The 14,677-nt window shown below is 38.8% G+C and overlaps 1 protein-coding gene across 3 annotated transcripts in view; it reads right to left on the bottom strand.

Annotated features, from left to right (window-relative positions):
* SLC25A24 (solute carrier family 25 member 24) overlaps positions 1 to 14,677 on the bottom strand; it is a 37,775-nt gene that overhangs the window by 9,449 nt on the left and 13,649 nt on the right. For 2 of the 3 annotated variants that reach the window (XM_067538332.1, XM_067538334.1), the window contains exons 2-7: positions 8,988 to 9,114; positions 8,170 to 8,257; positions 7,237 to 7,348; positions 3,578 to 3,736; positions 2,385 to 2,537; positions 43 to 150 (exon numbers count right to left, since the gene is read on the bottom strand). In XM_067538332.1, the coding sequence (XP_067394433.1) occupies positions 43 to 150; positions 2,385 to 2,537; positions 3,578 to 3,736; positions 7,237 to 7,348; positions 8,170 to 8,257; positions 8,988 to 9,114 (747 nt within the window). Of the gene's footprint in view, positions 1 to 42; positions 151 to 2,384; positions 2,538 to 3,577; positions 3,737 to 7,236; positions 7,349 to 8,169; positions 8,258 to 8,987; positions 9,115 to 11,419; positions 11,628 to 14,677 lie in introns of those variants that run through there. The other variant, XM_067538333.1, reaches the window with a different exon arrangement.

The raw sequence follows: 14,677 nt of genomic DNA, 5'->3' as shown, positions 1-14,677 counted from the left end.
TCTTGGTGACTCCAGTGGGAGCTAGGTCCTTCTCTTGCTTACCTCCATGGGATAAATAGAGGTCTGTGCTGTTGCCCCAGCCAAAGAACCAGATACAAATCTTTCAATGGTCCCTATCTTTCCATCTTCATTAGCAAATATCTTCTTATACTATGTAGGTAAAATACATAAAAACAAATATGTTACACATCTTTCTGGGGCAGGCAGAATCCACCATCAGAAGCAGGAATTATGACAAGAGGTTTTCCTAAGAAGTGTGCACTACAGATATCCAATTAACACAACTTAAAAATATTTACACCCCAATTCTGTGTGTAATGATTTATAACAAGATTATAGTTCTTCCAGTCTGTGAAAGTCCTTTACATTTGTCCCACTGAGCACCAAGAAGTTAAAGTTGAACCAAGAAATTGGTTTAAAGGTCAACCTTTCAAATTCTCTAAAATTGACTCGGTTAGTCAGATTTCTTTGATTTCTATGCCTCAGGAGAGTATAGGGTAGGATTAGTGACCCAAATTTAAAATAATTTGTGCCAAGGTTCCAGACGTATAAGCCTGGAAAAAACACCTTTTTAAAAAAAGTTTCTAGGTGGTGGGTTTTGTAGAGAGCTAGAGATCAAACTATTGATCTGATGCAGATCAAAATGGTCTCAACATGTTAAGTTTTACCCAAGTTAGTGCACTTCATTCACTAAATCTTTGAGGGACCCGAACTGAGAGTGGTGTTTAAGAAAATGTACATTTTTACAATGCGCATGTACCAATACAGAAAAGTAGCTAGAGGATTTCCAATCTCACCATTTTATATGCTTTAAAGCTCAAGTCTTCTAAGTGCTCTACAATCCGAATGATTACTCAGATTGCTTTGAAAATTTGGTGTCCCTCAGGAGGGCACAGGGCAGACTTAGAATTAAAATTTGGGGTCCTTTGACCAAGAGATTCTCAAGTTACAGATCCCCTTAACAGTTTCCTTCTGCTGCCTTGTACTGTTAAACTGAAAGGTACTAATTACTGGATGAATCACAGACCTCATTCTGTTTGATTGCTGCAAAATCATCCTTCAATTAACATAACTAAGGGTAAGTTAATCACAAGCACCCACCTCATACAAAAGGAGTACATAATACATAAGGAGTTTGAACTGAGTGGTGCTACACTTAGAGTCATGGGTGGCAGTTTTATTTAGGGAGGGAATGTAATCAAAGTATTTGGGAGGGGGGAATTAGACATGTGAATGCATCCTGGGAAGGAGGGATGTTAGGAAGGAGAGGAGTGGTACATGTGTCAATGGGGTGAATTGGGGCATTGCTGAAGCATGGCAGAGTTAAGGTTTGATGCCTTAACTCTGCATTTTTTGGTTTTCAGAAGTGTCAGTTTTCCTTCATTCAATTTTCTGCAAGGGGATGACACACCACAAAGCAACCGTAACTCTGCATTAATGTAGTTTTTTGGCCACTGAATACATATATGGTTGCATTTATGTAACAGAGCAGAATCCTGTATTCCTTGCACACCCAGAACTCCAACTTAAGTGAATGGATACCCAAGGAATGGCAGATTAGACCTTACGTGCACCATACCACTTGCTGTAGGCAGCCAAATACAACCACACAAGCAGAGCAAAGACAAGACTACAGAATCAGTCACTGATAAACTGAGCTAAAGGAAGGACTAATGTACTGAGGGAGGTGAACACATTAAGGGCAAACTACAACTGCTCATCAGAAGCTGTAAATCAGATATCCTATACACAACTGATAATTTTTTTAAATAGCTTTGGGTTTGTTTGGGGTTTTTTGTTTTGTTTTGCAGCATATAATAGTGTTGATGTATTGTACGTTACTTTGTTCTTACTTCTGGCCCTAGAAAGACTCTGACATCTTCACAGAAAAAAAAGATCAGTATGGGTGTTCTAGAATCCCAAACTAAAACTGTGATTTCAGGGAGATCTCTTTTCCAAAGGAGGATTTGGCCTTTAATATGTTGTGTAAAGCTGATTCAGTGGTAAATATAACTCTGAAATCCATGCTAAAGGCATTTTACTGCAGCACAATGACATCTGACTTAAAAGGAATTCTATGGGCATGTGGTAGGTTAATACAGTGTGCTAAATTTTAATGTGGTTACCATTTGGAAATCAAAATGGAAATATTTAAAGTTAGAGCACCTCTCCATATAAAGTTACACAGATAGGTAGGTATTTTATACTCATATGATGGGATTTTGATTTATTTCCTACATTGTTCATAGTACAACAGTAATAATCCACATTACACAAATATTCCATTAACCAGTCATGAGACTCCTTTAAATCTGATCAATCATCATTTGTATTCAGTTGGTTTTTCCGTATTTAGTGTTCATCACCTTGAATTGATACATTACCTGTTCATAGGCCCAGAACTTAATAGCTGTTTCAGGTGCGATTTTAATAACATTCACACCATTTCCCCTCCAAAGGGAACGAAAGCCTCCTTCTTTCACCATCTGCTTAAGGCCACCTGATATATTCATTTTATCTGACTTTGAACCATGAACCTATTAACCACAGTAAGAAAAAGAAATGCTTAGATTTGATATAGGACTCATTTTTAGCAACAAAGGATAAGTGTTGTAGTAAATACACAAGTCAAAACCCCCTAGAAGACAGACAGTATAATTACTGTCTCATAAGTGAATAGCTGTAGTCAGTCTGAGGTGCTGCAATATGACTGTCAACTAAGGATTGTTTTCACACCATTAACATTATTTCCTGTATTTCTTGAAAGCTAACACTATAGTAACAATATTCCAGTCTTCCATTTTTAGAACAGTTGCGATATTTCTTCTAAAACTGGCTAGTGGTTCAAAGGGGTATATATAAATGCTCGCTTTCTATAGAAATGTAGTATATTCCTTAAAATGCATACTATAAAAACACTATATAATGTGCTTTTTAGATTGAATAGTACTTTCTATATGGCAGACTCAGAAAACAAAGCAAGCTACTGTTTAAAAATCTTGTAATTTTGAAAAAATGTATGGAAAGTGTGTTAAAAATGTTAAATTTATTGCTAAGTTTAATACACTATGGTACTTTATACCAACATAACTGATTTTGATAGGATAGATGTATTTTCCAGTATCAGTCTTTTTATTAATCATTTCAGATATTAACATATTTATTATAGTCTCTTTACCACAATACACTATAGAGCAGTATTAAAAAAAATGGAACATTTGAATTCCTAAAAAAAAAAAAAGCAGCAAAATGCATAAAACAAACATGCAAGCATCAGGGTAGAAAAGACTTCTACAAATTAGGGCCTAATCCTGCAAACCATTATGCCCACAAGAATAGTTAGGTGTAGATCTTTGCAAGATTAGGACCTAAATCAATACAAATTATGAAACAGTTTTAAAAGCACAATACGAGCATCTCTAAAAGTAAGATCCCATATTCTGCTATTAGTTTGCAAGAACTCTCTGCCAGTTAGAAATTCTCTTTAAAAAAAAAACTGCCATAACGTGTCTCAGATTATTCTAAAGGGGAAAAGTGATTTACCAGAATTTAAAGTTGCTTACGTGTTGCAACTCACCTGCATCATGACTTTAAGGCGATCTAATGGTGCTGTACCTGTTCGAGAGACAGCACCAGCCACTCCTCCTGATAAGAGCTGTCTCCACCACTGCCCAGACTTTTTCTCTTCCTCTGTGAATTCATCTGGGATAGTCAAACTATCTCCTATATCCAACACCTGTCACCATGCAAAGCAGAAAGGGGCAATAACTATCTTTCCTATTTCATCTACTCTGTGATTTTACTGATAGTTCTGACGCTGATTTGATTACAACAGACACCATACCAAATCACAATGTATATAAGTTACATTAAAGACACAAAAATACTCAATCTGTAATGCACATCCTGTAATTTCATATTGATTCCCATTGTTATATAATTCAAGTAAGAGCAATTCTATAGAACAAAAAGTGACCCTTTGTTCCCTTTAAATATATTTAGAACAACAACAACATCTGAAACCATTTGAAAGACAGCACCATCATTATTAAAAATTATGACAAATTATTTTCTTGAGCATGGCTGTAATGAAGACATTTTGTCAAGCTCAGTAAAGCTTTCCAGACTGTGTCCAAGTCCAAAATTCTTATATGCTACTAGCCTTTCATCAAGGCAGCCTTTAAGGATTAGTCTCATAATCTCTTAAAGACGCTATCAAGATATTAATCTTTCATGTTCATTTATTCATGTATTTTACAGACACATACATTTTAATATAGCTTTCTATTGATAAATTAACATAACACCTAATTATATGATTAATTTACTAATCCATTATGATCTTTCTTGTTCCCACCAACGATTTTACTGAAGAGACATTAGTTACTATCATTCAGCTGTGAAAATCTGAAATCTCCCTGACAGATGGGTGTTTAGTTTAAAATATTTACTGTTCAATTTGATCAATGATGAACACTACTAAAGGCAACAGTCAACAGTAGCCAGTAGGCAGACAGCGGGCCAAATCTAGACCGTCAGATGCTTTTGAATGGACCCTGAAATATTTTTATTTACTTATCATCATTATTATTATTGTTGTTTTAATATTTTCTCTGGAGTTTGGACCAGAACTATAATTTGACCAAAAATTTTTGACCTTGACAAAATATAATTGGACTATCCCTGGTGATAGTGATATGGTTTCCCATGACAGAAGGCTATGGATTTTTATAAATAACTTAAATACACATCTTCATTTTCATCATATCATATGTGATAATAATAAATTAGAGAGATTCTGCCATTTAATACTACAAATCCAATTTCACATATGAATTACCTTTGACCTTAAAAAGAGAGAGAAAAATCTTTCCAACAAGAGAAAGCAATTAATTACTACCAAAGTAGCTAGGGGAAGAGAGGGGAGCATTAATTTTCTTCTTTTAATAAAGTGAGTTATATTTATACTGTTGCTGGATTTAATTTTAGATGCTACCACTCTTAATGCCTCAGGTCCCCCCCGTCTGTAAAATGGAGACAGTACTATCTGTTTATTTAGATGGCAAGTTCTTCTGGGCAGGAACTTTCTCTCTCTGTTTGTACAATACCTAGCATGTTGAGACATAAATTTCTGAAAGCGATGAGTGATTCTGGGCCTCATTCCCAAAGAATGGGTGTTCAACACTCAGAGGATATGTCTACACGAGAAATGCTACAGAGGCACAGCTGCAGCTGTGCCACTGTTGTGTAGACACTTACTACAGGAACAAAAAGGGTTCTTCCATCGCTGTAGAAAATCCACCTCTCCCAGAGGTGATCTGTCGACCTAGCGATGTCTACAGCTGGGCTGGAGTCGGCTTAATTACATTGCGCAGTGCATGAAATATTTTCACACCCTGAGTAACGTAGTTAAGACGAGCTAATTTTCCAAGTGTAGGTCAGCCCTGAAAATGATGCCCTGTTAAGGGGTCTCCAGTTGGACACCCAAAATGGAGGCCCCCAAAATCACCAGTCACTTTTGAAAACATTGACCAGGTGTTCTGGTAGGTGCCTATATTAACAGCATCTGCCAGAATTTGGCCTTATATGCATTGAATGTCAACTTATAACTAAACCTAAGAAAAAGAAAGCAAGCTAAAGTCACCCTTTGGGATTTTACTGTATAAGTTACAATAGCCAGCCCACAATATTCCTGTGCCAATATAGATTCCTGCTCACTAGAGTCTGTTCACAACTAAGAGCCCACTTCAATATTAAAATAAATATAGTTTTCAAAAGGTTGTTACCGTGAGAAACTGAAACAAGATTTCAAACATTTAGCTAAGTAGGGCGCCACCTGTGTTGCTGTGGCAACTGGAATACAGGTGATGACCAAGTTCTCACTGTAGGCCAACTGCAACACTTGTAGATTATGGAACTCTTTTAAACTGAATATTAAGGTTTACATGAGGAGGTTCCATAATAACCAGAAAAACGACTTACAATTTTCAGCATTTAAGAAAGACAGAGACTGTAGGGCATTTTTCACTAAATAGTATAGACCCAGAACTATACAATTTCATATATTTGTCTCATGTTTTCCTTTGGCGAGGCATCTAAGAGGATATATGGCTGTTATTAACCATGTAATACTCTCACCGTGAAATCAACCAGGGCAGGCATATACATTTAGCCTGGTTTTAAAATAGAAAACTATGAACAGTCGTTTGCTTCTTGCCGTTTCATAGCTTAATAAAGGTCAAAGAATATTCTCATTCTCCTCCAACGTTAAAATATAAAATTATCCTCAGGCTGGGATTGTGTACTGCAAGTCAACCAAAGTTGTAAACATCTGTAAGCAGGTTTCAAATCATGGAAATGCAGACAGATCCTTAAGGATCCAAATGGTCTCATTATATTTAAAGTAATTTCAGTTTTTAGCCATGTGGTATTAATCTGATCATTTATAGGAAACGTCATTCTGTCAAATTATTTATTTGTGCACATGCAATATTTTACTGAAGGGTTACCTATAACTTCACATTGCTTGCATTTTAAAGAATGATTAATAAAATTAGATCTCCACTCTGGAGGAATTGAACTTACCTAGGCTCAAACAAATGTAGTGCATCACTTCCTGGCAGTATGTAGTCTATTCTTCTTAGATACCATTCTATAGAGTGAGCATGCTCACATGTGCGCAAACACATACCAAGAGTCCATATGAATTTTATGAAATTTATGATAGCATTGATGGTTAAATGAAACTGCTGATACAACACCAATGTTCTGAATCAGTTAAAATACTTCTCCAACTTGCATGATCCCATGAAAGCAACAGTCTGTTATAAAATTCATGTAGTAAGTAGAAAAAGGATTTACTATTGTGTAACATTGTTTTGTGATGCCTCTCCAAAGGAACAAAGTACTCCTCTCTAGTCCTAATGGTTGGCTTGGCAAGACACTGGATCTTAGACTTTTCACTGATCCAGGACTAAATACTCACAAGGATACTTGGGGCAGGAAGATGGGAGACCACCACCACATTTGGGGGGGGAGGAGGGAAGGAGGGCGGGAACTACTTAAAATATACCAGCTGTCTGAAGCTTCTCAGAAGGCTTGAAGTTCTAAAATTAGTTCTGACAGAGATAGATTTGGGAGCAAAGGTGAGGTGAGGAGTCAAAGATGCAAGATAATCACACACACAATATATGTCTACATAAAATAGCTCTGCATTAAAATACAAGGCAAACTTACAGTAGAATGTTTCCAATAACGGATTATTCCCTCAATATCTGTAGCTGGGTTAAACAAAAAATGATCCCTCCATTCATTCCAGTCCACTGACATTGTCCCATCAGCATCAATGCTGAAATTAAAACAAAACAAAAGTATGCAAAATAGTAAGTTATTTCTGGAAAATAGAAAAAATAAATAAAGTTTCTGGTCACTCTACCTGCAAAAGTTTTCAAACTTCAAGTCCTATCAACCCATGCAAACCAGCCTTCATGTAAGCATGTGAAAATCCACGTACAGCAGAACCTCAATTTTACAAATACCAATCTTATGAGTGTTCAGTAATACAAACCATTTTTCCTAACCAGGGTAGGTAGTGTAGCATAAGCAGACATAACAAAAGTAATGTATATGAAGAACAAGTCGACATCCTTTCATGTGTCCAATGCCTTCAATGCACTGGAAATCACTTTGCAGTGGTTGAAGGACAAGAAAGCAATGCAATGCACTGTAATACAACTTATGCACCATAGCTACAGTAAATTTGAGAAGTTCAATTTTATGAACCTTTCAATTTCAAACCTTTCAATGAACTCAATTAGTTAGTAGAATAGGGATTTTACTATATCATCACATTTGAAAGAAGCACGGCTCTTTAGTTCCCTAAGAGAGGAAAATAGAGCATGTTTCTATTGTTAAACTGGAAGCCAGCTACTGTTGGTTATGCAGTTAGGTGTGATAGATACCTAAACATTAGCATAACACAGATTCAGTCTTAAAGGCATATGAAAATAAAAATTAGATGGTGGTGTACTTTGCTAATAAATAGTTATGTTTGATTAAAAAATTATCCTTTTAAGTCTGATCTGGAATTATGTAAACATGTTTATGAACAATCATTTGAAGAATACACAAGCTCACAAACCCTAACCAGAAATAAGAATAGTTCCTGACCTTTGTAGAATCTTTTCTGCCTGGTGTTCTGTAATATTTATACCCAATATCTTGAGAGACTGGACAATCTCTGATGCTTCAATTTTCCCTTAAAGCATTAAAAGAAAATATGTACGTTAAAATCTTCAGATCTTTGTATGTAAACTCACATGACAATGATCTCTGTTCTACTTAAAGATTTGGGAAGTCTTTAAACTATCATATAATACAAACAAAGCAGCACAGACCATTTAATAAACGTTTACATTGAAGTCCTAAATGATATAATTGGATTATATCTGCTCAGGCTTTGTAGTACATAAGTACATCACAAACATGTGATGGAATCAGGGGATACAAACACCTAGTGAGTCAGTGTCCCTCCATCAAAGGAGGCAAAATGTATTTTCTAGCTGGAGACTTCCTCACAACTCCTCCAGCTGCAGAGCAAAGCTCCTTAGGCCTGCAGTCTTGAAGACTGTTAATTGGAGGAGAATATAATCCTTGTATAGTTAGTCATTTAACTATGATGTGGATATCCAATCAAAATTACGAGCCTGCTCCTATTCCCATTGAAATTAACTGGAGAGGATACAAATTCCATATTAGCAATACAGGTTTCATCTCAGCAAACTTTACATGTTTAAATAAAAAAAGTTTACCTTCATTTATTACATACAATATTTACATTATAAACAATAGATTTTAGGTCCTTAATCTTTTGAGGAAATAAACCATTTTATACTGAATTATTCTGAAATCTAGTTCACTAATTGATATCATACGTTTTCTTTCAAATGGGATTTTGAACATGAAGTCAGATGAAAATAAAGACATACCATCATTGTTTTTATCCAGACTCTTAAATGCTAGTTTCATTTTTTTCTCATGGTCTTTAAGATACTGCATAAATTCTTCAAAGTCTAGCTGCCCATCCTTGTTAGAATCTCCAGCTATAAAAATTTTCTGTTGAGAGAAAAATAATTAAGGAAATATGAGTAACTAAACTATATCAGCAATACATTTGAATAATCCCTTCCAAACTATGCCATGTCACTAATTAGCAATACCATGGCCTCAGCCTAGCTTACAATTCACAGTCAGTCAAAATTAATGAATATATGCCCCAATTCAGGAAAACACTTAAGCAAGTGCTTAACTTTAAGCCTGTGTTTAAATCCTAGGATTTAAGGAAAAACTATTACTTAACATTTCTACACTCTTTCCATCCAAACACTGCAAAATACCTTATAAGCCCTGTTTAATTAAACCCAGAAATCAAACTGGGTCACTGCTGGTAGTTGTGATGCTGGCTGGAATGGGGGACCATCTATGATATTATTTAACATCAATATGTGAAAATTACAATAATTCATATGAGATAGGCTATGTCAGGTACTGTTAGAAAGGTTATAATTCACTAAGTATGATGATATTTTTATGTGCATGTGTCATATTTGTACTGGAAGTTATGGATATGTTTGATATATCTGTATTTCAACTTGTGCTGTGTTTCTGAGCGACACCCCAGACAGGATGGCGGCAGCACTAGCTATTTGATGGCCCATTAAGGGAACTCACAGGTACAAAAAAGACCAGGGAAAGAACCCAGGGGCTACACACCTTATGAGTCACTAGGACTTACTCATGTGATCATGGACTCCTTCTTTCTGTAAATTTCCACAAGCAGCCTGGCAAAGGCCAAGGGACATATAAGGCAGCTGCACCAGCACCACATCCACTTTGTCTTCAGTCAATCTTTAGGCCTTGTCTACACTAGGAAGTTTTGTCGACAAAAATCAGCTTTTGTCGATAAAACAGTTCTGGTGTACACACTACAATAACCGTTTTGTCAACAAAATAAAACCACATAGACCACATAGACCAAAGGCATAGAGCAGGGGTGTCAAACATACGGCCCGTGAGCCTTTTTGATCTGGCCCGCGTTCGGCCAGTGTTTCAGTGAGTTGTGCTGCCGCCGAAAGTTTCTCTGCGTATGGCATTGCCCCTTTAAGAGATTTGTCGGCGGAGTGCCCACTTTAAGAGAGTCTTAAAGCGGCAATACCATCCTCCGCAGAAATCTCAAAGTGGGAAGAGGGCCCCCCGCGAAATGCCGCCGCTGAAAAGGGCCCATGCCATACCGCCGAAAATGGAAGATAACCCGAATTTTTTGGAGGCGGGTATTGCATGGCCCCTGTGAAGGGCATGTTACATGAATTTGAATTTGGCCCATCACCATCAGCAAGTTTGACACCCCTGGCGTAGAGCCTCTGTCGGCAAAGCTAAGGCAACACAGTGTCAGTGGAGACAATGTGTTCCCTTAGATCAGTGGAGGGGCTGTCATACTTGTCAATTTCTCTGCTCTGCTAGTCCCTGCGCCCTGGCTGGGATTGGGGGGGGACGTGGCGGGGGGAAGAGCCCACTCCACCGACCCAAGGATAGCAGTGTGGACATCAGCCACCACTAGCGATGGCTGAATGTCGACATCTTATGTCGACAAATTTCTGTAGTGTAGACAGAGCCTCAGTCTTCGGCTTTCACCTACCTCTGGCTCAACTCATCTACAAGTGAAGTTGTGAAACAAAGGACTGAGACCCATCCAGGTACTGGATGTACACCAGAGGAACTGTACAAGCCTGCAAACTCCACAATTCTACTGAAAACCTGATATATATGGACTTTCATATCATATGTATGTATCTGATTGTTTTAATCATTTAATATTTCTCTTATTGCTTGTTTCTTTCCTTTTATAATAAATCTTTAGTTTTAGTTACTAAAGGATTGGCTGGCAGAGTGGTATTTTGGGTAAGATCCAAACTTATCTGGCAATGTGGCTGAGCCTTTAGAGTCAGGAGAAAGTTTTTGGTAAAGAGCATAGAGTTTTAAATAACTTATCTCTTTATAGGGCCTACTGGCTGATTGGAAGCCAGAGACTGAAATGCAGTAAAAGGGGCGGTGTATATTTTTGTTTTAGCTTCTTGATAACCAAAGTGGAGAATCAGAAGCATCATTTGTAACTGGTTAGGGAATCTAACTGCAGTGTCACCCACCAGTGCTGGGAGAATCTGCTCTCCTTTTGCAGCCTGCCCCGCCCTTGGCATTTTCAGGTGTCTACCCTAGGCACGGACGGGTCACAATAGTCTTTTCCCGCACTCCAGAACTTATCTTTTATTGGAAAAAAACAAACAAACCTTAAGTCTTCTTCTGGCATTTGGTTTTTGACTGCACAAACAATGAATTAGATGTTGGGTAAGTGACATAGCCATACCATCATAGCAGCAGCATCCGGAGTCATCAAGCGCATCCATTCACCATAAAGATGATAAAGAGGGCAATCCAGAAGTAGAGGGTGCACTGTTTGTTCCTGAGCTCCACAGGAACAGGACAGGATGCTCAAGGAGCCCTAGTGGTAAGTCAAACCACACATGACCGTACGTATCCTGTTGTAACAAAGAAGGATCTTTTGGTTCTTAGGGTTGTCCTGAAGGGCATGAGAGAGTGATTGACAAGGAGATGCAGATCTGAGTTGTTTATCTGCCAAAAAGTGCACCATTGAACCAAAATATAGTCTTGCAACACCTTTTGCCACAGTTCCTTAGAAAGGTCTAGTCTGATGTATTGAGAGGCTCAGCTATTTCAGAAAAGGGCATCTTGACTTTTGCTGGGGCTTTTGATGTGGCTTTGGGATGAAACTGTGAAGTAGGCTGTACTGATAGTTGGCTGCACACAGCAATGCAGCCAGGGCCCTTTCTTCACACCTAATCTTCAGGGAAGCAGTGTCAGCCAGGATTGCAAGGTCGGAAACTGGAGTTGCCCAGGTCAGAGCAGTGAAGGTACAAAAGGCAGAGATGATCACTGAGCCCAGCTTACCACAATGACTACTGGAGCCCCATGCTGCCACACAGTATTTAGTAGATACAATCTTTAGGGCATTGGTAGATGTCCATAAGTTAGTAGCACTATCACCCAATTAGTTGTTGGTAAGCCTGTGGCAGTGTGTGACTCTTAATAAGATTTTAGTGTGTATTTTCTTCAACATGTTATTGAAAGGAAGAGAGCACCTAAGCTTTATCCCCAAATAAGTAGGGTATGGTTAAAAAAAAATTGGCTGATTGTTCAGAAGGTCTTGCAGCTGTCAATGAGCTAACTGGTTGGCAAGATGGAAACAAGATGACACTGTCTTTATGCATTTAGTTTAAGTTGCCACTTAGAAAAGTACTTGGCCAATGTATTAAGGTCAGATGACAGGCAGCACATCAGGAAGATGTCATCAGCATACACAAACTTAGTTGCCAAGAAGGGCAGCAGGTCAGTTTTATATATATACATATAAGAGCATCAGAGCAAGTACAAATCCCTGAGGAAGTCCATAGTTCATATGATGTGGGTGACTTGACAATCACTTTTCTGTTAGAAATTATCTGCACAATAAGCTCTACAATTTCTTATCTGGGACCAGGGAATATAATTTTAGGACCAATCCACTGTGTCAAACTGTCATATGCTGGCAAAAGGGTAACAAAAACTGTCTTGCCTCAAAGGTACGCTCAATAAAAGATGTCAGCCTAATTACTTGATCTTCAGCACTACAGTTTATAGCCTGTCTAGTTGCAAAGAAAACTTTCAAAACATGAATGTTTTGTGACCAATACGGAGCTGTCTACTTTAATCATCTCAAAGAAAAGTGCTTCATAATATTAAGATCTGCACAATCAACCATGAAAGGCATCTCCCGATGGCAGAGTTTGGAAAAGCAACACTTTTCTTTGCTCACCCAAAACTGACCCCCAATTGAACCTCAACACACCCATGGCCCCGCACACCTCCTGCAGTGCAGGCAGCAGCAGGATCTGGACTGCTTGGGTGGGGCTCATGTCCCAGCACAGCTTGCCACCTCCTGCCCTGCGCAACCCTGTGGGGGAGGGTGAAGCTAGGATAGGGCACACACCAGAAAAACAAAAAGTCAGCACCTATGGTTATGATATAAAGTATCTGAAGCTTTACAAACCCAGTTTTAGCTTAACACCTCCAAAGGTAGGAGGGCTGGTAGGAGCAATAGTACAAAAGACACCAGGGAATGAGAAGGGGTTTAAATAAGAAACACACAGGAATAGGGAGCCAGACCAGAAGAGGAAGCATGGGGCAAGAGAAAGCATGGGGTCAGAAACTGGGTAAGGAGCTCCAGGAGGGAGAGGTCACCCAGGATGTAGCAGCCTCATGGGGCAGGGAAGCCCTACCTGCTTTCCTGAACCCAGATGGGCCCAAGAGACTCTGATCCAACCCCAAAGAATGCCCCGGAGTGGTGAGGAAATTGAGGCAGGGACATGCGTTTAGTGTCTGTAGTTTGTATAATCTGTACTCTCCTGTACTTTAACTATAAAAGGGCACACAGTTGTTAAACTCTGTGCATAGTGTGTGTGTTGACTGCTTGACAACTTCTGCGTGCCACTGAGTGTGTTAAATTGTGACCAGAAGTTTCACATCTTCGGGGTGGAGCTCTGGGAGAGTCATGTGTTTGAGTCACTGGAGTATCTCGGGGGCCAGCACTGGTTCTGGGGAGCCTAGGACAGGCAGGCGGAGGAGCTCTATTTCTGAGGAGTGGTAGCAGGCTGAGGGTCAGTGCCAAGAAATGTAAATAGAAAGGCCCATGAAGGAGCCAGTGCTGCATCCTGCTGAGGCTCTGGAAGCTCAATACACCCCAGGAAACCCTCAAGCACATAGGCTTTGATTCCTTTCACAGTGGTTCTAGCGGGTGGCCAGGAGGAATTGCTTGCTAGGATCTGTGACAACCAGTTAGATCCAAATGTGCTCGTTATATAAACATTCCAGCCCTTGATTTCCATCTAGACAGCCAAGTTGAACATTGCAAGGTGTTACTGAAAACCTGATTCGCCATACGTGAGGTCCACCAATCCCAAATGATCGGACACTTATCCCCAGGTCAATAGGAGTCTCAGATCTTACCCGATAATCATACTGATGCCAATCCTTTAGTAACTAAAAACTAAAGGTTTATTATTAAAAGGAAAAAGAAAGAAGAGAGTTGCAGTGGTTAAGAATCCAATAAACATACAAATATGTGGAAAGTCCTTAGGTCAGTTTCACAGCAGAGAAGGTCATGCTGCTGATTTATAAAAGTCTTTCTGGAATCAATTTAAAAGGTTATAGTCCAACAGGCAGTCCAGGTGGTAGAGTATGTTCAAGCTCTTCTATGAGAATTTCAGCGTAAACCTGGAGACTTCAGTTTTATGGTTTAGATGTTCCCTGTTAAAGTTTACGCAAGCCTGAGATGAAAAGGATCAGGCCCAAAGCTTCCTTTATAGTTGAAGTAGGCTGGGCGCTGACAACTAACTCCACCATGTGGGCTTTAATGAAAGCAAGCTGACGGTATGTGATCTCTATTCAGTGGGTCCTTTCTCAGACAATACATTTAGCAATAGCCACTGAAACTACTAAAACAGTTCATAGATGCTTTAGTATGCGGAATTACAAGCTTTAAGGAGAGATTAGGACAATTATATTATTA

This window comes from Emydura macquarii, unplaced genomic scaffold (assembly GCF_026122565.2).
Source record: "Emydura macquarii macquarii isolate MOO-44397 ecotype Brisbane River unplaced genomic scaffold, CSIRO-AGI_Emac_v2 contig_480, whole genome shotgun sequence".
In the NCBI taxonomy this organism is placed as follows: Eukaryota; Metazoa; Chordata; order Testudines; family Chelidae; genus Emydura; species Emydura macquarii.
This window is presented reverse-complemented; position numbering and strand designations above follow the sequence as displayed.